This window comes from Hippocampus guttulatus, chromosome 6 (assembly GCF_054856545.1).
Source record: "Hippocampus guttulatus isolate MCC_2025c chromosome 6, RoL_Hgut_1.0, whole genome shotgun sequence".
NCBI classification, from domain to species: domain Eukaryota; kingdom Metazoa; phylum Chordata; class Actinopteri; order Syngnathiformes; family Syngnathidae; genus Hippocampus; species Hippocampus guttulatus.
The window spans coordinates 25770028-25791784 of NC_141266.1; the positions used below are offsets into that span (position 1 = coordinate 25770028).

The 21757-nt window shown below is 56.8% G+C and overlaps 4 protein-coding genes across 7 annotated transcripts; 2 read left to right on the top strand and 2 right to left on the bottom strand.

Moving 5' to 3' along the window:
• Window positions 1-96: 96 nt before the first annotated feature.
• mecr (mitochondrial trans-2-enoyl-CoA reductase) lies at window positions 97-4821 on the top strand. Of its 2 annotated transcripts, none has more exons than XM_086113195.1 (10): window positions 97-368; window positions 880-977; window positions 1930-2061; window positions 2138-2281; window positions 3021-3123; window positions 3232-3334; window positions 3674-3747; window positions 3815-3875; window positions 3948-4020; window positions 4304-4821. In XM_086113195.1, the coding sequence occupies exons 1-10, from the start codon at window positions 238-240 to the stop codon at window positions 4459-4461; spliced, it is 1077 nt and encodes a 358-aa protein (XP_085969321.1). In that variant the 5' UTR covers window positions 97-237; the 3' UTR covers window positions 4462-4821. The 2 variants fall into 2 exon arrangements, with proteins under 2 accessions (XP_085969321.1, XP_085969322.1); XM_086113196.1 differs by having other exon boundaries at window positions 119-208.
• smpdl3b (sphingomyelin phosphodiesterase acid like 3B) lies at window positions 4736-9613 on the bottom strand. The gene is made up of 8 exons (XM_086113194.1): window positions 9238-9613; window positions 8710-8923; window positions 8136-8233; window positions 7905-8048; window positions 7415-7584; window positions 6666-6846; window positions 5825-5958; window positions 4736-5452 (listed from the first exon to the last, which is right to left on the bottom strand). The coding sequence occupies exons 1-8, from the start codon at window positions 9299-9301 to the stop codon at window positions 5075-5077; spliced, it is 1383 nt and encodes a 460-aa protein (XP_085969320.1). The 5' UTR covers window positions 9302-9613; the 3' UTR covers window positions 4736-5074.
• Window positions 9614-11353: 1740 nt separating this feature from the next.
• On the top strand, window positions 11354-15957 carry rpa2 (replication protein A2). 2 transcript variants are annotated; one of them, XM_086113197.1, is made up of 9 exons: window positions 11354-11510; window positions 11695-11783; window positions 12243-12344; window positions 12894-13007; window positions 13119-13193; window positions 13299-13415; window positions 13722-13838; window positions 13912-14006; window positions 15733-15957. In XM_086113197.1, exons 1-9 carry the CDS (start codon window positions 11498-11500, stop codon window positions 15818-15820), a joined length of 810 nt encoding a protein of 269 aa, XP_085969323.1. In that variant the 5' UTR covers window positions 11354-11497; the 3' UTR covers window positions 15821-15957. The 2 variants fall into 2 exon arrangements, with proteins under 2 accessions (XP_085969323.1, XP_085969325.1); XM_086113199.1 differs by having other exon boundaries at window positions 11381-11549.
• A 753-nt stretch (window positions 15958-16710) lies between these two features.
• themis2 (thymocyte selection associated family member 2) lies at window positions 16711-20936 on the bottom strand. Of its 2 annotated transcripts, XM_086113192.1 has the most exons (6): window positions 20597-20932; window positions 20374-20514; window positions 19440-19763; window positions 18211-19340; window positions 17499-17616; window positions 16711-16960 (listed from the first exon to the last, which is right to left on the bottom strand). In XM_086113192.1, the coding sequence occupies exons 1-6, from the start codon at window positions 20685-20687 to the stop codon at window positions 16893-16895; spliced, it is 1872 nt and encodes a 623-aa protein (XP_085969318.1). In that variant the 5' UTR covers window positions 20688-20932; the 3' UTR covers window positions 16711-16892. The 2 variants fall into 2 exon arrangements, with proteins under 2 accessions (XP_085969318.1, XP_085969319.1); XM_086113193.1 differs by lacking the exon at window positions 19440-19763 and having other exon boundaries at window positions 20597-20936.
• Between the last annotated feature and the right edge of the window lie 821 nt (window positions 20937-21757).

A 21757-nucleotide genomic window follows, 5' to 3' on the forward strand; every position in this document is an offset into this window, starting at 1 on the left:
TGTTTCTTCATCCATCCGTTTTCTGATCCGCTTTCTCCTCCCGAGTCTTGGCACCCCCGTCCGCTTGGGGACGCTGTGGTTCGTTTGGCTTCTTCTTCACGCCGTTTTCAACATGGCCGCCTCCCGTCAGCGAGGTTAGACCGACGGGAGGCTCCTGGCGTCCTGCCGAATATATCGAATATATTGGACTCTGTCATCGCGTCACAAGGTGGCCGCCACTCGGCACCGTTTGCGAACATGTCGCTCTGTCGGAGAAGCTTTTTGGCCGCCGCGCTCCTCGGAGCTGCTAAGGCACACGCCATTCGCCGGCTGAGCCGCTGCCAAGCGCTCGTGTACGCCAACCACGGAGATCCCTCCCGTGTCATTCAGTAAGAGTCGGAAAACTCCATTTCAATTCCGTTTGCGGCCGGAGTCCGCCATTCTCGCCATGTCGATCGTCTACGAATGGGCGCGACGGATACACGTTCAAGAAAAAAGAAAAACGGTTAACACGTCAAGGCGTTGTGCTTATTTACGCACAAGTATCCGGGCCACATCAAAAAACACCACGACGGTGATTCTCTTTTCAACACCCGAAAGAAGAGTAACCACCATCCATCCGTTCTGTGAACCGCTCTTTCCTCAAATGCACCGTGCTTGAAAGTTCAAGGCAACGAAACTGGAACTGCGCTTCACTTTGGATTTCGACATTGTCTTGGCACCGGTTAATCAGGGATAGTATCCCATGTATTCTTATGCGTTTGTTGGAGCTCAGGTTTTACTCGCCAAAGCCAGCGTGCCACTCGTGGTACCTCTTAAGAATCATTGACGATTTTAGGAAACGCGGCACATTCCCAGAACAATCCTTTGTCCGTTCGATACCTGGCTTTTCCTCATCAGGTTGAAGAATGTGGATCTTCGCCCGGTGGGTCCAAAAGACGTTCTGGTGAAAATCCTGGCCGCGCCCGTCAACCCGTCCGACATCAACATGATCCAAGGTAACGATCCATCGAAGCGCCAGAATAGGGCAGCGAAGCCCGTCTTTTCGGGAAGAACAAAGATCCACCAGAGTTAATGAAGCCCCTCGCCTCAGTTCCGCATAGATGCTTGACACCGGGTGGATCCGAAGCAATCGTTTCACGAGACGTGGCCTGCGCACAAACGCGGTGAATAGACCGTTTTTTGTGCAAATAACAGAAGCTCTTTGACTTCTTCTCTACGGATGAACGGCAAGAGCAAAAGAAATAAAGTGATCCCTCACTTATCACAGTTAATGGGGACCGGAACCCCCCCCCCCCCCCCCCCGCAAAAGAGGAAAATCCGCAAAGTAGGGTTTGCCCCCGACCCACGGGAATTTTTGTGTAGGTGTACGTATGTGGGTACCCGCATGTTTAAAATTTGTCAACGGTGATTATACTTGACATATTTGAGACAAAGACGACAGCAGTACACGTATTTACTTCAGTGTGTAATTATAAAACCGTATACGGTCACGAACAATCATCGGCATTGCCTTCTGAGCGAGGCGAAGAGACTTGCGTCGGTGGCGTCCGAGGCGGCTCTCGCTTGACGCCCTGCGAACGGCGTAGGCGCCGTTAGCCTCCGACGAGCTCCTGGCCAGCTCGTCCTCGTGCAGGCGATGTGTTTATAAGATCAGAAGACAATTAATCGGTATCGAGGAGGAGGAGACGAAGAGAGACGCGCTGCTGCTTTTGGACAAGCCCAATGGCCCGCTTGCCCGCCCGCCCCTTCTGTCTCTCTCGTTCCCTGCCGCGCACGTAGCAAACATGACAGAAAAGCCAGTCTGCCAGAGAAGCGGGCCAACGATCGGCGGGCCAACGATCGGCGAGCCAACGGCGTGACGAGACACAAGGGAAGGTGCTGGGCGGGGCCTCGAAGATCTTGGCGGCCAACTCAATTGAAAATATTCTTTTTGTTGTTGTTGTTCAGGGACATACGCGATCCTGCCCCAGCTGCCGGCTGTTGGAGGCAATGAGGGCGTGGCCCAGGTGGTGGAGGTGGGCGGCCAGGTCACCTCGCTCCAAATCGGAGACTGGGTCATCCCCGGAGATCCCGGCTTGGGTAAATGAGCTCGCTCGCCGGTGTTATATGAGTCGTGGGCAACCTGTCTGCGTGCATGCGTGCGTGCGAGCAACAGGCACGTGGAGGACGGCGGCCGTGTGCGATGAAGACGACGTGATCGCGGTGCCCCGTGACATCCCCCTGTTGGCGGCCGCCACGCTCGGGGTGAACCCCTGCACCGCCCTCAGGATGTTGGCTGACTTTGAGCACCTCCAGCCAGGTAGAGAGCGCCGCCCGCGTGCCACAAACACGGATGTATAATGATCGCCAAATGTCACCGTATGGGACCGTCGCGATACGACGATGAGCACCATACTGTGGGGATGTAATTGCTTCTATCGTTATTTTGAAATATGATGCCTTTATTTTGAAAATGGGATTCCAGAATTTCCGCAAAAGCTCGACGCAGAAAAAGGAGAACGAGAAGCGCTTGCCGTCGAGGCGTTTGCCACGCGCGCCGCTGAATTTTTCCTCGTCGCTTTGCCAAAGCCGAGAGAACGTACAACGTTAAAACGACAAGTTTGTTTGTTGAAGCGTGACGTTTTAGACCGGAAGGACCGCCCCGAGGGGAGGCCCGTCGTCGCTTGAAAGCGGTCGGAGACGCTTTGCTTTGTCTCTGGCGAGTAGCTTTGACGCCGAGAAAAGCCACCGGCGCCGCTTCACCGACGCGCCGCCTCGATCCGGGCGACGTCGCGATGTTCGCGACATCACCGACGTACATCGTTTCATCTCGAAAAGAGACCACTCCTTCGGATTTTACTCAAGGTTTTCTCCGGGCGCATTCCAAAAACACGCGCCGTCGGCGAACGGGGCCCGTCCTCGATGCGATTCCGAGCGCCGACGGTCGTCGGGCCGCGCGTGCCCCGCGATGGGCCGGCAAGCCGTTGAGGGCGGCGCCCGGCCCGATGTTGTCGCGCTCGCGCCCGTTCCCTCTCCAAGAGTTTGACTTCATTTCGCAGGCGATTCGTTGATCCAGAACGCAGCCAACAGCGGCGTGGGGCAGGCGGTCATTCAAATTGCTGCGGCCAGGGGAATCCGCACCATCAACGTGCTGCGAGACAGGTACTTCCCTCCCGGCGACGGCTTCGTGTTCACGAGTCCGTGGAAAAGCGGATGGCGCTCGACCTTATCGGCTTTTACGCGCACTTCCTCGTTTCTTTGCGTCCAAAGGCCGGAGTTCGCCCGGCTAAGTGATCGACTGAAGGCCCTGGGAGCGAGTCACGTGATCAAAGAGGACGCGCTGAGGCGCCCCCACGTGGAGGAACTCTACAAGGTGCGTCCGTTTTTCCGCGAGGCCCAAATACCGGTTGGGGTCGGCAGGTTGAGCCGCAGCCGATCCCGCCGGGAGAAGCGGGCGCCGCCCTGCTCCGGTTGCCGGCTCGTCGCGCGGCGCGCAGAGACGAGCGGGCGTTCGCCACAGTCGACGGTCTTCTTCCAGTCTTCAGTGAAGCACGTGCATATTTTGCCGCCTAAATTGGCCGGCCTCCTCAATAATTACATGCGAGGATGTTCACAAAATCCACGTGGAACAAGACCAGCGCATCGGCCAGCGATCGATCGATGCATCGTAGCGATCCAAAGTACCTTTTGGTTGTTTTTGTTTCTTTCCCAGACGTGCCCAAAGCCCAAACTGGCCTTGAATGCCGTCGGAGGAAAGAGCGCCACCGAGCTGCTGCGTCATCTCCAGTGAGCGCGCCGTCTCACAAGACCGGAGAAATAGCGCGGCGTCATAACGCGAGCGTCTCTGCGGCAGGGTCGGAGGCTCCATGGTGACTTACGGCGGGATGTCCAAACAGCCCGTCGCCGTCCCCGCGGTACGCCGCATCTCGTCACCGCCTCCCCGAGTGGTTTTTTTTCCTCCCTCGTCATCTTTTCTCCTTTGGCAGAGCGCTCTTATTTTCAAGGATGTGAAAGTGCGCGGCTTCTGGGTCACGCGGTGGAAGAGACAACACTCAAACGGTGAGGCGGCACGTGCGCGTCGGGCGGTATCGCGATGCCCGTTCTGACTTCAAGGGGGCGGCGTGTGACGGTGGGGATGCGGGCGCGAATGGTTCATTCGGTTTCAACTTACTTTTTATCCGCACCGCGGTCTTTTTTTCCGGGGGGAGAGAACAAACTCTTAGCGAGCCGTCGCTTCAGCCTCGGCCTGATGAAAAAGAGCTTCAAAATCCGTCCGGCGTGCTCGGCGGCCAAGTAGAAGGATGAGATGGCAATGGATTTTTCGTGTTTGTTCGGAATCCAGGAGCGGTGCGAGCCACGCTGGCCGAGCTGTGCTCCCTCCTGCGCCAGGGAAAGCTGAGCGCTCCCGCCTGCGCCGAGGTGGCCCTGAGCGACTACCGCCGAGCCCTGGACGCCGCCGCGCGGCCCTTCGCCGCCGCCAAGCAGATCCTGATCGCGTGAAGACGCCTCACCCGATGCCGACGCTTCGGCTTTCAAGTTCGGCGTCGCCGTCCTGTCGAGAGTTGGCGGTGACGTCGACGATCACCGAGCGGTGAGAAGCGTCATCCGCAACCGCGCCCTCGCCGTCCTCCCCTAAATCGCATTTCTTGCCGGCTTTCGCCACATCGAGGAACGGGTGGCTCCGTTTAATTTGTTGACTTTACAAGGGAGTCCAATATCCCGCGGTCTCGCGCGCCGCCGTAAGAAAGCCGCACGGGTGATTTGAGGCCAAAGCTTGTTGTTTGGATTGTATTGCCGGTGGAATCGTCCACTTGCCAAGTTAGTTTGATGACATTAAAATGCAAAATTCTGTCACGACAAGGCTGGCTGCAATGTGCATTTGGTGGCAATCGAGAAAGTCTCCACGCCCGCTTCCAAACGGCGCCTTTGGGGTCGTAGTAGAAAGGTTTTTTTCTCCACCCTTAATGTGACGCAAATCAATTTTCAAGAGGGCAAGTCAAAACCAATAAGTGAGATGATTGAAAAGGGAGTTGTCTGTGCCGTTCTTGAAAATCCTTCTCGCTCTTTGGAATGCGGGTCGAGAGCGTCACCCGCGTAAGCGACGGCATCGCGACTAGCGCCGAGCGACAAGAAGCGCAAAGCCGGCGGCCGGGCCCAGAACGGCGAGCGGGGTTCCTCCCGGGCCGCCCGCCGCCGCCGCCGTCTCGGTGGCCAGGCAGCGCTCGTACCTGCGGTAGTCCACCTCGCGCGCGGCGCACACGTGGTCCGCGCGGCAGCCTCGGTCGCACTCGCTCAGGTCAAAGTTGACCGAGTTGAAGCGGTAGTACCGCTGCAGGCGACAGCCGTCCGCCTCCATGCCCCGCAGCACGCGGTCCATCGAGGCCGGGGAGGCGTCGGCCACCCCGAAGCTCTCCGTCAGCCGGTACTCCTTCTCCCAGCGGTCCCGGCCGGCATTGGCGCGCGTCAGGTTCAGGTAGTACGTCACCACGTCCTGGAGGCGAAACGCGGTCACCGTTCATTGATTTGCCGAAGCGGGGGGGGGGGGGGGGTGTCAAATACAGCCCGCGCGTGCGCGTTGGGCGCAAGCGTTCACTCGGCCCCTGCGCTTTTGCGTTGCCTTCAGAATTCTCGACTTTCCAACGGTCTGCGAGACGGCAAACGTGTCGAGGCAGAGTCCCGATTGTGAAGAAGCGTGCGCGGCGCGCATGTCGAGAGTCGGCTCGTTTGTGGGCGGATGTGCCGATTCGCAGAAAACCAATAGCGGCTAGTTAGCGAGCGCTCGTCCGGGCCCCCCGACGCGACCCTCGAAGCGCGGCGCGAGCGCAACGCGCTTGACGCCCCGACGCAAAGCATTGCGCCGTACCGTAACCACGAGCGTCGCCTTGTCGTATTCAAAGATGCGAATGGCAGGATTGTTGGCGCCGTTCTTGACTCCGGGGAGCGTGGTCTCCCACGGCGTCACCCCCGGACTGAGGAACATGGTGCCGATGGGAAGGTCTGTGGGAAGAAGGACACAACGCATTGGGAGCACTTCCAATAAGAGCCACATTTTAAGGGGGGGGGGGGGGGGGGGTCGGCGAGCAGACGAGAAGGATCCGACGTCGTGGTTTTTGCGCATGCCAAATCACACGTTTGATTGACGCTGTCAGAGAGAACTTGTTTCAAGGTTCGCTTTTGCTAGGGGGGCGTGACTGCCGATACCAGCCTTATTTTTTAGCTGTCGGGTACCGGCGGAGACTACCGCCGCCCGCCACCGATACTTGAGGCAAAGAAAATGTGATCGAGTCGGCACGATCCCGGGGCGGTCCGACACATCGCCGAAGCTGCGTCGCAAAGTAAGCTTTTGTCATTGTGTCAAATGATTCTACGGTTGAAGTCCAGGATGGCTAAACGCCTTTTGCGGGCACGCCGGAGCCTATCCGAGCCGTCTTCGGGCACGCCGTTCATTTTCCGCGCGCTCTTATCTTCCGCCGCGCGCACTTATACGGCCGAGCTAAAGTCCCGATGACGTCGGTGCACCAAAGCGTTCTCGCCGCGTTGACCGGAGATAAGGCCGCATTGTGGAATTTCTGCGGCGACTCCCTTGCCTTCCGCGTCTCCTTCCGCGTACGCAAATTGCAGAGCCACGCAAAAGCACGGGAATACCGAAGCCCGGTCTCGACCCGGAAACTCGAAACTGCCGGGCGGACGCGAGAAGCGGTTACCGTCGGTGTCGTAGAACATGCGGAAGGCGTCGGTGTGGTGGTGGCCAAAGAATTGTCCCTTGATGACGGCGTGGTGCTTCCGAATCAGCTCCAGGTAGCGCTCGTTGAAACGCGGCCTGTACCAAGGCTTGCCCCTCTTCTTCTCAAACATCCCCGGGGGCACGTGGCCGATGATGTACACCTGCGGGACCGAGAAAGTCGCGCGTATGAATGGGGATGCCACGTACTGCGACGGATGGGATAGAAAAGGTGTCCCAATGGCAGCTTTGTCAACTCTTGGGGTTTGTCATTCTGCGGCTGCCTTTCGAAAGCCGAGCCACGCCGACGACCGCTTGTCGGATGATTTCAGCCTTGCTCGCGACGCTTGTCGCCGATTCGTCGAGATGCTGAACGGCGTCTTTTGCTGAACTTTGTCTGTCCCGCGTTTTATATCCAAACGAGCTTATCCTTGCCCGGGTTTGTGGGATCCACTCCCATCGGATTATTCCGACACATATAAAAAGCCGGGCCTGCGGTCGTCAGACTTTGCTCAAGAGCGGAACCCCAAAAGTTGATTTTTGTTTTTATTTTCCTTGCCCCTCCCCTGCAGCGAAGTAAGGTGAAGCGCCGTCCTAAAATGTCAAGTCAAGTCGAGTGTATTTCAAACAGCGGCAAGCAAGAACAAATCGAAGTCGTGCCGAGTCGAATGCCAAAGAATACAAGTGAGTTGTCAAACAAGGAAAATGTGCGAAAGCGCTCGGTCTTCTTGCCTTCTCTTGGTCGCTCGCCGCCTTTGTGAGGACGCCGTCCGCCCAGCTAAACTGGCCGGCGGGATCCTCGTCGTTCCGGGTCACCAGGTTGCGGTCGTAGTAGAGATTTGTGTTGAGCACCAACATCCTGTAGCCTCGTTGATTCAAAAGCGCTTCGGTGTAGTAGCCGCCTGCCGCGGAAAGATGGACGGCATTTGGAAGTTGTCACCGCGCCGCGGGCGAGCGGGTCATCTCCGACTGAAATGGACTTAAAATCTTCCTCGGTCACAACGTACAAAAGTGGACGTTGCAAATCATCGTCTTCGGACCTTGCGACTATTTGTGTGAACTATTGGCAATCGCAAAAGAATACCGCTTTCATCTATTTCAGGAACCCCCACGACGATCGCTACGACTTTCTCAAATACGATCTGCGACTCTACGATGACTTTTGCAAATGTTCCTCATCGCAATATTTCACTCGTAAGCGTGAGAGGAAGAGCGGCAGGACCTTGATTGAATGTTTTGTGCGACTCCGGCGCCAACCAGCGCGTCCACAATCGGGCCGTTTGCTCGTACATGTAGCCGGGACCGCCGGGGAGCTGGCTCTTGGGGTGGTAGTCGTGGTTACCCAGGGCGGCGTACACCTTGGTCGCTCCACGGGTGGCAAACGTACGTCGGGCACGTTAATGAGCGGGCGCGAAAAGCGCCGTCGGCTTTTCCCCCCCGAAGCCCCGCGCACCTGGGAAAACCTCGCCGATGATGTCGCTCAGGTTGGCGATGATGCGCAGAACGCTTTCCTCGCCCAGATTCCGGTCGGGAACGTGCGGCGTGTCATCGCTACGTTGAGATCCATCAAAGGGAAAGACACTTGATTGACATGGCGAATTTCGCGCGTCGCCTCGAAACGGACCGGCCGAAGACGGTCACAGGCGAGGCAAAGAGAACCCGGGTCGCGTTCCCAAATGACCAAAGGAGTGTCCCTTGGACACGCATGTTGGACAACGTATTGACAGACAGAGCTTTGAAAGACATCTCGGAGCAAAGGACGGAAATGAAAAGAAGCTTTCCGAAACGACTCAAAGACTACGTTCGGGTCCTTGCTTTTGAAAAAGACTTCATCGCCGCGTTTGCTTTGAAACCTGGGCTCCACTACGTTTGCGCTACAACATTCAACAAAGAGGAATTAAAACTAGATGAATTTCGATTGTTTTTTTTTTGTTTGTTTGTGTGTTTTACTGTCGTCCAAGTCAAAATAAACAACAAAAGGAAGTGAGGCACAAGTCACGGCGCTGCGTTCCGGCATGATGGCCTACCCCGTCCAAACGATGAAATCCGGCTCTGGGAGAATCTCCTTCATGGCGTGAACGGAGGAGTTGATGAGGTTCCAGGGGGAGTCGCAGGCGTGGTCGCCGAAAAGGCCCGCCCGCGCGGCCGCTTTGCCCCCGCTCGAGTCGCACACCTTTTTGGGCTCCTCGCTCAGGTCGTAGCTCGGGTCCCAGTGCAGGTCCGTGATGTGCCAGAAGGTCCCTGGTCCACGGGGGAATGAAGCGGGACGGCGCCACCTTCATTTATACGAGAGCGCGCCGGGAAACGTCCTTGCGGCCAAATGGGCGCTTCCCCCCCCCCCCCCCCCCCCCCCCCCCGATGGAGTCGTCGTCGTCATCGTCCAGTTATGACAAATTGCGAGACGACATTTTGACACGAGTTCATATACCGTATGTGGCTCTAGAAAATGATGACCGGGATGTTTTTGACTCGGGTCAGAATGGCCTGAAAACGTAGCGCGCGTGCCCGAGCCCGAAGAAGTCGGCAAGGCTTGATCAGATCTCGCGTGTACTCACCCGACAGTGCGAGGGAGCCTTGGAGGAGCAGGCAGCACAGCAGCGCCGACGTTTCTGCGGACATGTCGAAGGGACGCGAACGCGCCGACGTCTGCCTTCGGTTGCACTTTGCACGGGAGAGGCCGGATGGCGACGCGGTGTCACGGCTTTATCGCCGACGGCAATTCGTCAATATTTCACCAGGCTCGGGAAATTACGAGGTGTCGAGTTTCATGTCGCTTCCGCTCGTTGCGTTACTTTCTGCCTCTTGGCAAATGGATGTCGCAAGTCTCCCGAAAGTAGAAGTCCTGCAAATAGACTCCCGAGCCGTCAAAGGAAGTCAAGAGGATGTCAAAAATACACAAGAGCGTCATCTTTTGATTTGGTGATCAATCACGCCGATTTGCATTTCATTTCTTTTGGAAACAATGACTCCCAATCACTCGTTCATCTATGCTAGCCTGTACTAGCGGAGACAAAATTCCTTGCGTGGCCGATAAAGATGATTCCGATTCCGATCGAACAACGCCAATGACCTATCAACTGCGGGGGTGTCCAAAGTCGGTCCTCGCGGGCCGCCGTCCTGCCCGTTTTCCAGCTCTCCGAGGAGCAACGCACCCGATTCAAATCATCAAGATGGTTCTCGTGCTGCTTCAGAGCCGGCTGGTGAGCCGATCATCTGAATCGGCCGCGTTGCAGCCGGGAGAGCTGGAAAACGAGCAGGAAAGTGGCCCTCCGGGCCCGCAGCCGGACATGCCAATGACCGAGAGCGACAGTCCAAACAATGGCGTGCTCTTCCACTCGATGGCAGAAGGACCCTCTTAACCCACTTGCCATTTACTGCGTAGAACGCAACGGTGGCTTTGCGGTCAACTCAAAGGGACCGAGATATTTCACACTTGCCGAGTAAATTGAGACGAGAACATTTTGGGTGTTCCGTGAACATTTACTCATGTAAAATATGTGCTCCGTTGAGACGGGCAAATGATTATTTAGGGCGGCATATCGGTGCCACCTGAGGTTGAATATGAATTGGTTACAAATAAATCAATGACTGAATGACAGAACGGTTAGTGTCAAATTTCAAAATGTTTTGGGATCAAATGATATTTTCATGCCCTCTTGAGTTTCAATTTGAATTAAAAACATACATTTTTATGCCTAAAAAAAGGTCTGTGTTTGAAATCGAGCTCAAAACGAGAAGACCTCCACATACAGGACTGTGCTGAATATCGCGTTGCATTCGCTGACCCTATCTTCTCGTGACGAACGCCTCCCATGAAACGTGTTCAAATACCCACTTATATTCACGTTGAATTCAAGCGCACGTTACAGGTCTCTCCTAAAGTGATTTTAATTCAAGGATAAATGCTTGAACGTAGCGATGCGCTCCGCGGGTCGAATCCCTGAAGCGTGTGCCGAGTAATCTCGATGAGTGGTTCATGAATGGGAGTCGAAGCGCGTCGGCGGTGACGTATGAAGCCCCGCGAAGGGGTGTACCACGTGACTGATTCAGGAAATGATACGGTAGGTTCGAGTGTTGTTCGAAATAAAAGCGCTATGCATTCCCCTTCACATTTTGTGGTTTCGGGTCTCTTATTGTAACACGGAACAATTCCTGTAAAAACACTCCTCAAATACATATTATGTGTTCAGAGCATGATTTACACCCCACCATTTTATTGCATGCACCAAGCATGTTATACATTTTCCCGTCCACATGACGGCGTAGTCGAGGAAATGATTCATCTTGAAGCCCCGAAGCGTGTGTGAAGTATTTCCCTGCAGGGCTTCACTGCTTTGTGGGGCTTCATTTTGCCATCGCTACTTGAACGTATCCGGAGAGCGGCATTCTCGTTTGGGCAGATGTGCATTTCGCTGCGCGGATCGCTTCCCCCTGTGGGCAACGCAGCGTCTTATATTTTGACCCTCCGTTTGTCTGTCAGGCGTCATTTTGACAGCTCCTCATTATATTCACAGTGTCATACAAAGGAAAGGTTGTACAGTATTGTGAACAAAATACGACTTTGATATTCCTAAACCGACTTACCTTTGGTTTGCGCTCGTTGCATCCCATCGAAAAACAACTTCGGAGGGTCTGAGAGACAAAGATGTGAGCGCCAATTGCGTGCCGCGGGAAGAGCTGGCGACGCATGCGCGTGGCGTTGAATCGGGCGCGCGCGAGAGCACTCCGGGAAGGGGGCCCGACTTGTTTGCGTTCCTACGTTGTCGCCGTTGTCGCCGTCTTCAAACTTGGATTCGCGACGCCCATTCGCCTAAAATGTGGAACCAGGGTGAGTGTGACGCCCGGACGTTTTCGGGCCGTCGCTAACGTGAGTCCAGCGCTTGTCATTTGGCCTCTAGGGCTGTCTTGAATTAGCTTAGCCGGACATTCTGCGCGTGCGCTCATCATTGCCGTCTAACTTTCAAATACGTCCGAAAATGCTCGCCTTTTTCTCCAACCTTTCTTTTTCTCAGGATACAACGAGTCGAGTATGACCGGTGGCTACACTCAGTCCCCCGGTGGCTTCGCGTCGCCTTCCTTGTCCCAGGGAGAGAAGAAAGGGGTACGTACGCTCGCCGAGAAAGTCAACGGTTGCCGTCGAAAGTGAAGATGGAGAATTTGGCAACGACTGCATCGCGAGCCCAAACTTGGAATCGAGGGCAGATGAAGGGAAGGCTGCCAAATACAAACGTGAACGTTTTTGTCCCGAGCAGACATCCCTGCTCAATAGCGGTAGTCCTGGAGAAGGCGCAAAGGTTAGCTTAATGATTAGCTTCGAGTTTGACGGCTGCAACATCTTCCCAAAAAGATGGGACACTTTCATGTTTGCTACGGTGTTGCCTCACCTTTTCCCATAACAACATTTGGGAACCGAGGACACGAATCGTGCATTCCGCCATCCAGCAGAAGATGATTTCATTTTTCGACCTTTGATGAGACATCACGGGATTAGATACAGTGGTCGGTTGCTGTGGTTCTTGTCATCCAAAGTGTGTGTGTGTGTGTGTGTGTGTGTGTTCAGAGAAGCCGAGTCTCCCAGATCATACCCTGCACAGTGTCCCAGCTGATGTCCGCCACCCAGTCGGACGAGGCCTTCAAAGTTGGCGAAGTGGAGGTGTCCCAGGTGAGCTGGCACCTTCGGCCTCATAGCGCAAAGCACGACCACACTCTCAAGGTGGTGCGACGCCAGAGGAAATCGGCAGCGCAGCGATATCATGTCATCGTCTCTGACGCCCCATCTTATACGATCGGCTACTGGAGACTCGGGCTGCCCAGTGGAGCGCTACGACAAAAGTACCACCGCGGCGAGCCGTCACAATGATTCCCCGTCTTCTCAGTAGCGCTCTTCTGAGTCATTTTTTTCAAACGTATTTTTAAAAAACAAACATTTTTTTAAATGAACATATACATGGAGCGCAGTACTGTATATGTTGCTCTATGTGACTCGCTGTTGTTTTGCAGCTTCTCGCGGACCGTTTGCGGACTTTAAAAAAAAATATATATATATATATTTTTTTTTTTACCCGTTTATGTTAATCGGACGCTACTTTGCGGATTTTCGTTTATCGCGGGTGGTTTTGGTCCCCGTGAACCGCAATAAACGAGGGATTACTGTAGGTCCTCTTCTCCTTCCTGCATGTTTGAAAAGTAAAACGGCCGGTCGCTCGCGCAGGTGACCCTCATTGGAATCATCCGGAATGCCGACAAATCCATGACCAACATCCAGTACAAGGTGGACGACCTGACGTGCGCCCCCATGGACGTGAAGCAGTGGGTCGACGCGGAGGTACGAGCCCCGGTCGGCGCGTTTGGGGACCCGCCCGGATGCGCGCGCGACGTCGTCACGGCGGGGAGGCGGCGACGCTCCTCTCGCTGACGTTTGTCTTTTTGCTTGAAGGAGCCCGGCGCGGACGGCTCCGTGCTGCCTCCCGGCACCTACGTCAAGGTTTCGGGAAACCTGCGCTCCTTTCAGGTAGGGCTGCGCTTCCGCCGCGAGCGCCGTAGCCGACCGCGGCCCAAAGCGCTCCCGTTTGCCCAAAAACGGCAGCCGCGTTTCCACGTGCGCCTCGGCGCGCAGAATCACAGGTCGGTGGTGGCGTTCAGCGTCAAGCCCCTGGACGACTACAACGAGATCACGTCGCACATGCTGGAGGTGGTGCGGGCGCACGGGGGCCTCGGCAAGATGCAGACCTCGGTGAGGAAAAAGCACACGTCGAGCCGCCGGCTCGCTCTCGCCACGAACGGAGGACAAAGCGACCCTCGCCATTGATTTGCTCCTTTTCATTCAGGTCAAATTCTAAGAAGGCGCTTACGCTTTGATGCTAATGCTCCTTCCATGCCAGTGGTCTTAGTTGGGATGCTCCTTTCTTATTCTCGACCAGGAAAATGACTCCACATTAAAAATGCGGCGATTGTGTGCCTGCGTGGGGGGGGGGGAGATTCGAATGTTCATGCGATCTCAGCCAGCCCAACTAAAACGCCACATCATCTTCGGTTGCAGGCCGGAACGAGCGAGCACGCGGCGTCGGCGTCGGCGCCGGCGCGCGGCGCCGCGGACTCGGGTTACGCGGGCGCACGCGACGTGGCCAACAACGGCTTAAGCGGCACTCAGAACCAGGTAAGGCCCGCTCGGCCGCGGCCGCCTCGCCCGGACGTGACGCCGTCTCCCGCTTCCTCCCGCGGACGTCCAGGTGCTGAGTCTGATCAAAGGCTGTCCGGACCCGCAAGGCATCGGTCTCGGCGACCTGAAGGCGCGGCTGCCCAACCTCGGCGCGGCGGCCATCAAGTAAGAGCATTTCACGCTCACTCGCGCGGCGCATTTTCAAACCTGAAATTTCACCCTCGCTGCGCATCGCCCGCGACGGACGAAGCGAGTCGCCGCGTTCGACCTACGGCGCCGCCGAACGCAGGCTCTTGCCGCGGGAGCGGCTCGAAATGACGCGGACTTTCGACTTTCGTGTTCCCGTAACACCTTTGCCGTCGTTTCAAAGTCCTCCGGCGACATCGTCCGCAACGATGAACGGCTTCCGGGCCATTTTGTTTCTTCAAATGGGCCGGGATTACGGTGCCGCGGAAAAGTATTTCCCCCTTATTAGATGACGCGTTCACCGCGGCCGACCGCAAATCGGGGAGAGGCGAGTTCGGTTCCTCAAGCCGCGCCCGAAGCCGACGAGCCGAGAAATCGACGGAATCCGTCCGAGAACGTGACGCCTCGAGAAACGACGCGCCGTGCCGCCAACAAGAAATTGAAGGAGAAACGAGAAGAGAAGCGATGGAAATCCATCCGTCCGGAAAAGCTTCCGAGGCTCCGAGCCTCGGGCCAAACGCTGACGGAGCCGTTCCTCACAAATGGAGAAAAGCGGGCACGGTCGCAGCCCCGACTAAAAGGACTCGCAAGGGTGCGACCGCGACGACTCGTCCCGGGATATCGCAAAAAAACCTCAAACGCCATCCGAAGACCCGCGGTTGTCGCCGGCCTCGGTCCGGGTCGGCGTTCGCGACTCTACCGTTAGAAAGACGCTTGGCAAAAATGGCATCCGTGGGAGAGTTCCCTGGTGAAAAACACCAAAACCTCTCGCCTTCGCCCCAAAACACCTTGATGATCCTCAAGACTTTTGGGAAAACCGTTCCGTGGACTGACGAGTCAAAAATGGAAACTTTTTGCACGACGCGCGGCCCCTTGCGTAGGTCCGGGGTCAAACAAAAACCCCGCAATTTGGCGATGCCCCGGCTGTGCGGCCGCTTTGCTATCCGAGGACCGGGACAACTTGCTGCGATTAACGGGACAACGAATCGTGCCGCCGAGCAGAAAATCCTGAAGCGGAACGTCCGGCCCGTCGCTTCGCGCCCTCAAACTCGAGCGCGCCGGGATCACGCGGCGGGGCGGCGAGCCCGAACGCGCCACCGCGTCCACCTTTCGGAGTGGCCGAGTCAAAAACGGCACGCGGTTGCATCGGCGCCGCCCCGACCTATTTCGTCGCGATATACCTTACGGCGGTGTCAATTTTGTGGGGCGTTGACACGTAAAAAGCCGCCGACTACAGAGAAGCGCGTTCGCCCCGGCGCAGTTGATATTTCAAATAAAACGGATTGAAAAGCGCCCGTCCGACAGAACGTACACGTTTTGTTCTCTTTTTCGCGGGTGGCAAAAGTCATTCTTAGCCTCGGCGTGCTTTCCTTGAAGCGTGACCGCCTCCAGCTCGTTCGCGTTTGCATTTCTTTTCAACGCATCGCTTCTCAGAAATGCTTCTTGCGAGACGGCCGCACGTGATTGACGCCGCGTTATCGGCGACATCTGCCTTTGACTTCCCTAAAGTTTCCCCAAAAGGCCCCGCGGCGGCTTCGCGTTCAAGCCTGAAATGATGCGATATTTGCAAAAAGAATTTGCATAGACGGAAACCTTTCACGGGGACAAATGAGAATCCGTGTTTTTGTTTAGAAACGAATAAAGCGGGATTTGACAAAACGCAATTTGCCGTCGCTGACGAGGACTCGCGCTTATGCTCCCGCAGGCAAGTTGTGGAGTTTCTGAGCAACGAGGGTCACATCTTCTCCACCATCGACGAAGACCACTACAAGTCGACGGATTGTGACCTTTAGTGCTTACTTCCTCTTCTTCGTTCAACTCCATTTTGCCAAAGGCGCTGCTTTGTAATTGTACTTTTTTTTTCCTTTAAAAAAGAAAAAAACCAACCTTATTTGTAACCTTAAATAAACAGAATAGTGTTGTCAGCTTCTGACTTGGGTCTTATTTTTGATGCACAAAAACAAAATGCTACCGATACTTTGACCACTTTGAATTTCCTGCAAACAAATGCTCTCGATGACGGCGTTTGGAATCGAGCACTTGGGAGCTAACAAAACCGGCGTCGGCACCCGGGACAAAATTAGAACACGAACGGGGCGGACGTTCTTCCGGACATTCTTACGCTCTGCAAAAATCCAAACGAGTCTCGCTCATTTGACTCCGGTTCAACCGCGAGCGTCACTTTGAAAGCGTATTACACTGCCCCTAGTGGTCATAATTCGACCCGCAGCGACGCACTTGGGAACGAAAAAGCCGTTTTGGATGGCGAGTCGCCACTCGGCCATTGTACGGCCTTGCCGATCGCGCCGTGCTCTTTGCCGTTGCTATCAAGAGTTCTCGGGCGAAATGCCTCGACGCCGCGCTGCGGCGCACTGTTCGCATTCAGGTCAAAGTGCGGTCCCGGAGGGCCGCCGCCCCGCGTGTTTTCCGAGTCTCCCCGTTGCAACGCACCCGATTCAAATGATCAGATCATCAGCGAGCTCTGCGCAAGCCTGACATTGAACCTGTCCATTTGAATCGGGTGCGTTGCAACGGGGAGACTCGGAAAACACGCGGGGCGGCGGCCCTCCGGGACCCGACTTTGACACCTATGAAGTAGGTCATCCCGGTTTTCGGCACGGAATTGCAAACAAATCGCTCGTCGGGTTCTCACGACTTTGTCAGATGCACAAAATAGAAAAGCTTTTCTTCACCCCTTATTTAATGCGTTTGCTTGAATTCTTTTACACGTGACGCAAAACGATTGCATTTGGCATGTTTTGAAAGAACTTGGAACTCGAAGGTACTTGTGTGTCGTTCTGCATAAAAAGCCGCGTCCCGTCTAGAAGAAGCCGACGCTTTCTCGGGCTTTCTCCGGCGTCGCTGTCACATGTCCTCCACTTGTTCATAGTTGTCATGGTCACTGTTCACCGCCGCATCCTCGCGTGCCGGCCCTGAGGAGAGAAAAGCGGCTCGAGACGCCGGTTGGCAGCCGATGGTTTTCCCGAGTTCTTCCTTCAGCCCTCGGTGTTTTCCCCAGCTTTTCGCGTTTTCATTTCCCCCCCCCCCCCGTCTTCTGATGTTTAGCCGCCGCTGTCGGTCTAGACCTTTGGAGGTGTCGGCGGTCTTGAGTCTGGGGCCTCCATTTTTTTGGCGCAGATGTTCCGCTACAATGGAAGGCGCCGGGCGGGGCTGCCGAGATCTTGCCAGCCAATCGGCTCACGGAATAAATCTAGTCGTGCCGTCATCGGTCGACGTCGCGCCGGCAAGCGATCAAGCACGCGGGCATGTATGTACAAAACCTCGGAGTCATTCGCTATTTTTTAAAATGAATACAGTTCTGTACTTTGGCACTCTTTTCGGCCTCCTACTCCGTTGCATTTTCATGTCGGACGCGAGGGATCCTCGGCGAGCAAAGTCCTCTTTGAAATACCGATCAAGAGTGTGACCGTGAAATGAATTGACCGGAAGGTGTTGGCGTCGGGGGCTTACCGTTCACGTCGCTTCTGACCGCTCCCACGTAGCTGTTGGGCGTGGCTCCTCGGACCGAGGCCCGAGGGGTTAACGACTCGCGCGACGCCACCGTCGGCGGCTGACGGCTGACGCCCGCCTGCCGAGTAGAAAGAGGAAGTCGGCCGCTTGCGGGTTTTTATGCGGAAGTCGCGCCGGTCTGAAAGCGGACGTTCTCGTGCCGAGAAGTTGCACGCCGTGCCTGCAAAGTACTCCGCGCTTCAACTTTGGCCACATTTTGAGATGCTTACAGAAGAGGTGTCAAACGTGGCCACTTATAAAGGGAGAAACTGCACACAGTGAGCCATCGCGGGGCATATGTTTCAGTGATCGTCCAGCCATTTTCTCATCCGCTTATCCTCACGAGGGCGGCGGGGGGGACACCCTGAACCGGTGGCAGGGCGCACGGAGACCGCGCTCGCACCCGCACCGCGGGACAATTTGGAGCGTTCAAACAGCCCGCCGTGCATGTTTTCCGGAATGTGGCGGGAAAGCCGAGTACCCGCAGAAAAGCCACGCAAACTCCACACGGGGAGGCCGCGGCCGGGATCCAAACGCCGGCCCGCCTCGGCGATCGCCTTTCATGGCAAAAATAAACGCGTAGAATGGCGACGGCTCGTCATTTCGCTCACGGGTGATGGGAATCGGCCGCGCGAGACCGCGATGGAAATTCCCGACGGGAAGCGCTACTCACGGGAGGCGGCGGCGGCGGCGGCGAGGAGCTCCCTCGACTTCCGACGGTCATGTCGCCAAAGCCTCGGGTCGGCGCGCCTTTGTTCGCCCTCGGCCCCGCCGGGCACCTTTTGGGGGGTCTGGGAGGAGGGCTCAGAACGGGAAGGGCCTCTTTATGAAACTGGTGCAGGAACCCGTCCGTCACCTCCGTAACGCGTTCCACGGCGCATTGGGGGGCCCGGTCCGGGGGCCACGGCAGAGGCTGCCGGGTGCGGCACACGGTCACGCGGAGCCTCCGGGTGGGGATCTCGAAGCAGAGGTCGGGCGCGTGCAGGAAGCTGGCCCGGATGGTGGGCTCCAGGGTGACCCCTACCAGACGGAGAGAGGGGAAGCCGACCAGCGGGTCGTTCTCCGTCTCGGGGTCCCGGCTCACGGCTTTCACGTCCAGAGGCAGCTTCTCGCTCAGCGCCTTCAGCGCGTACTTCTTGGTGTCGCTCAGCAGCTCCACAAAGCGGCCTTGCATGTGCAAAGGCAGATAAAGGAGGCCCCCCCGCCGCCCCGCCCCGACCTCGTCGTCTTCATCATCCTCTTCTTCGTCGTCGGCGTCTCGGAGGCGGACGCAAGCCACGGCGTCCGTCCGGCCGCACGCCAGTTGGACTTTTTCGCACCCGACCACTTCCAGCCGCTCGCCGACGGAGAGGCCGGGAAGGCCCTCCTCCTCCGCCTCCTCGCAGTCTCGCGCGGCGGCCACTCTCAAGCCGGGCGTTTGAGCGGAGGCGACGTAGAGCTCGTACGCGGAGTCGAAGCCGCGGGGACGGCGGCGGAAGCGGCCGGCGTAGCGCTCCGACACCAGGAAGTAGCGCCGCGCCTTGCGGCCTTTGCCGCCGGACACCACGGTCATGGGCGAGGTGCTCCTTCCGTGGAAGATGAGCCGCGCTCCCCTCCGGAGCTGCGGGAGCCAAGCGCTCTTCAACACCGAGCGCGTCTCGGGACCCTCCAGGACCTCCACCACCGCGGGGAAGGTTTCCTCCGACTGGGAATGGACCTCGGGCAGGCTGAGGGGGGTGACGAAGCCGACGTCCCCGCACGTGTCCGTGATGTCCGCCACGTCCATCGCCAGGCTGGACGGGAAGCGCAACACGTCCTTCCTCACTGTCGCCCGAACGGAAAAGAAGAAGATGAGTTTGAACGCGTCGCCCGCTCGTTTTCCCCCCCGGAGACCCGCGTTCGAAAGGCCCAAAAAGCGCTCACGGCTCATGATGGCGCAGATCTGGTAGACCGGGCTGAGGACGAGCGTGCCCCGGCACGCGGCGCCGTCGTCGAAGCGGAAGCGTCGACCGCGCAGGTGCGCCGAGGTCACGATCTCCCGGGCGGTGAAGCGCTCGTGGCCTCGGCTCACGCGGAACCGGCCGCGCGTCGCCGGCGGCACGTCCGCCTCGGCCTCGGGCCGGCAGCGCTGCTCCTCGCGGCTCGTGAAGGTGACGGGGAGGCGGGACTCCGGGCCGGCGCCCTCGGCTTTGACCGCTTCCTCCACCGCGCCGTACGCGGCGGCCTCTGGGATCGCCGTCAACAAGCCTGACGAGACGAGCCATCTTTGGGAAAGGTTCGGGCAAATGCTGCTTTCTTTTTTGCCTCCTCGGGTCCTCGAGGCGCTTTACGCCGTCGACGCCTCATTTACCCGCCGATGACTCGGCACCGGGAGCAACCGCAGCTCGGGTATCTCGCTCGAGGACACTCGGACAAGGCCGCGACTCGAACCCTCGGCCTCCGCTCCATTGAATCCGGTCTATTCTGGCTGCCGTTCTATTTCTGGACCGCTCTCGCCGGCGCGCGACGTACTCCCGGACGGCGTCAATTTGAAAGATGAACCGAGACGTGGAAATATATGCGGGAAAAGAAGAAGGGCATCGTTTACGGAAGCGAAGGCGCAAAGGGGATCGCCGCCGCGCTCTTCCATATTTTGTTGGCCGCGGCTCTCGAGCTCGCTCAATAAATTCCGCGTTTGCGTGAGTTGCGTGTTCAATTCGAGACTCCCGATCCAAATAAATGCTTCCGGTCAAAGGGAAAAGAGAAAGCCACGAGAGCAGTCATTCCAACAGTGCGCCAAACGACGAAAAGCTCCCAAATGCGGCTCGCGCGTCACCGTTCGAGCTTATCGAAGCGGAATCGATGACGGCGGTGGCACCTGCGTGGTCGATGGGGAGCTCGAACGTCTCGTCGCCGCCGACGTCCCGGCAGCAGACGGATGAGAGTTCAATGCCGGTGACCTTGATGACGTCCCCGGTGGAGAAGCAGACCTCGTTCCCCGAAATCTCATAGACGGACCCTTGGCGCAACCAAATGAAGACTCCTCAATGGCATTTTTGAAAAAAGGAGAAGAGCGCAGCTGCGGAGGAAAAGAAAGCTACCTTGGAAGTAGACCCCCGAGCACACCCGAAGGATTCTGGGCAGACTAGCGCCGTCCAGCGTGGCGACGTACTGAAGGAGAGGGAACGCCATGGCGCCGGCTCCAAAAGCAGCTAACGCTTCACGCGCTCTCACGCTTTCGACCGCTCTTGACAAGAAACGAAAGCCGAGGAGGAAGTGACTTTGGCTTCCGCACGATGCTTGCGCGCACAGATTTGCCGCAGGACGTGACACGACATGACATGACGTGGGCGAGCCATTCAAGCCAATGAAAAAGAATCCCTTTGCGTGCACGCGGGACGCGTCGTTTAGTTCTTGAGCGTGCTTTCATTCAGTCAACGACAGATTATGCCAAGCGACCGAACCTTTCTTGCACTTTTTCATCATGTTTCTTTTCCACGAATAGACCGTATTTGACAGTCCTTTCAAACGTCTTTTTCACAAAACCGGAATCCGTTGCTCCTAATTCTAGTTGATTCCGTTTTACGTCCATTTTCATTTCCATTGACATGAAATTGGCCATCTTGTTTTCGATGTGTTTTATTGAATCCGAAAGGGAGCGCTTTTGGTGAAAACCGACATGTCCCGAAGGTTGCTGGTGCTGTCTTGTCCCTAGGCTATTCGTTGCAGAGCATCACGCTTCTTTTTCCCGGGGGGGGCGGACGGAAGCGATAGTGCGAGCACGGTTCCCTCGAAGCGTGGTTTGTGAGCAAATCGGATCGGATACAACTTTATTGTCAAGACGGCACAAATGCGCACTGCCCCCTGCGTGTCTGCGCACCAAAGTAAAAATCCAACCAGTATTGAAAATAAAATCAATGCCTAATTGATTCTGTATTATGCAACATGTGATTGGCTGTGGCAGCCCGGTGGTCCGGTGGTGCGGAGGTACCGGGTTCAATCCCGGCTCCGTCCTCCCTGTGTGGAGTTTGCATGTTCTCCCCGGGCCTGCGCGGCTTTTCTCGGGGTACTCCGCTTTCCTCCCGCATTCCGAAAACATGCATGGCGCCGTGGGCTGATTGAACACTGCAAATTGTCCCGCGGTGTGAATGTGGGCGTGAATGGTTGTTGGTCTCTGTGTGCCCTGCGATTGGCATGGCAACCTATTCAGGGTGCCCCCCCCCCCCCCGACCCCCGCCTACTGCCCGAAGACGGCTGGGATA

Coding starts and splice junctions, on each gene's coding strand:
- smpdl3b (XM_086113194.1), bottom strand. CDS start 9,301: ATGTCCGCAGAAACGTCGGCGCTGCTGTGCTGCCTGCTCCTCCAAGGC. Junction 8,234..8,709: donor GATTTCATCGTTTGGACGGG/GTAGGCCATCAT, acceptor ATCTCAACGTAG/CGATGACACGCCGCACGTTC. Junction 6,847..7,414: donor CGGCGAGCGACCAAGAGAAG/GCAAGAAGACCG, acceptor TCGGTCCCGCAG/GTGTACATCATCGGCCACGT.
- mecr (XM_086113195.1), top strand. CDS start 238: ATGTCGCTCTGTCGGAGAAGCTTTTTGGCCGCCGCGCTCCTCGGAGCT. Junction 2,282..3,020: donor CTTTGAGCACCTCCAGCCAG/GTAGAGAGCGCC, acceptor TTCATTTCGCAG/GCGATTCGTTGATCCAGAAC. Junction 4,021..4,303: donor GAAGAGACAACACTCAAACG/GTGAGGCGGCAC, acceptor TTCGGAATCCAG/GAGCGGTGCGAGCCACGCTG.
- rpa2 (XM_086113197.1), top strand. Junction 12,345..12,893: donor GCGAAGTGGAGGTGTCCCAG/GTGAGCTGGCAC, acceptor TCGCTCGCGCAG/GTGACCCTCATTGGAATCAT. Junction 13,194..13,298: donor GAAACCTGCGCTCCTTTCAG/GTAGGGCTGCGC, acceptor CTCGGCGCGCAG/AATCACAGGTCGGTGGTGGC.
- themis2 (XM_086113192.1), bottom strand. CDS start 20,687: ATGGCGTTCCCTCTCCTTCAGTACGTCGCCACGCTGGACGGCGCTAGT. Junction 19,764..20,373: donor GCTCCCCATCGACCACGCAG/GTGCCACCGCCG, acceptor TCGTCTCGTCAG/GCTTGTTGACGGCGATCCCA. Junction 19,341..19,439: donor GATCTGCGCCATCATGAGCC/GTGAGCGCTTTT, acceptor TTCGGGCGACAG/TGAGGAAGGACGTGTTGCGC.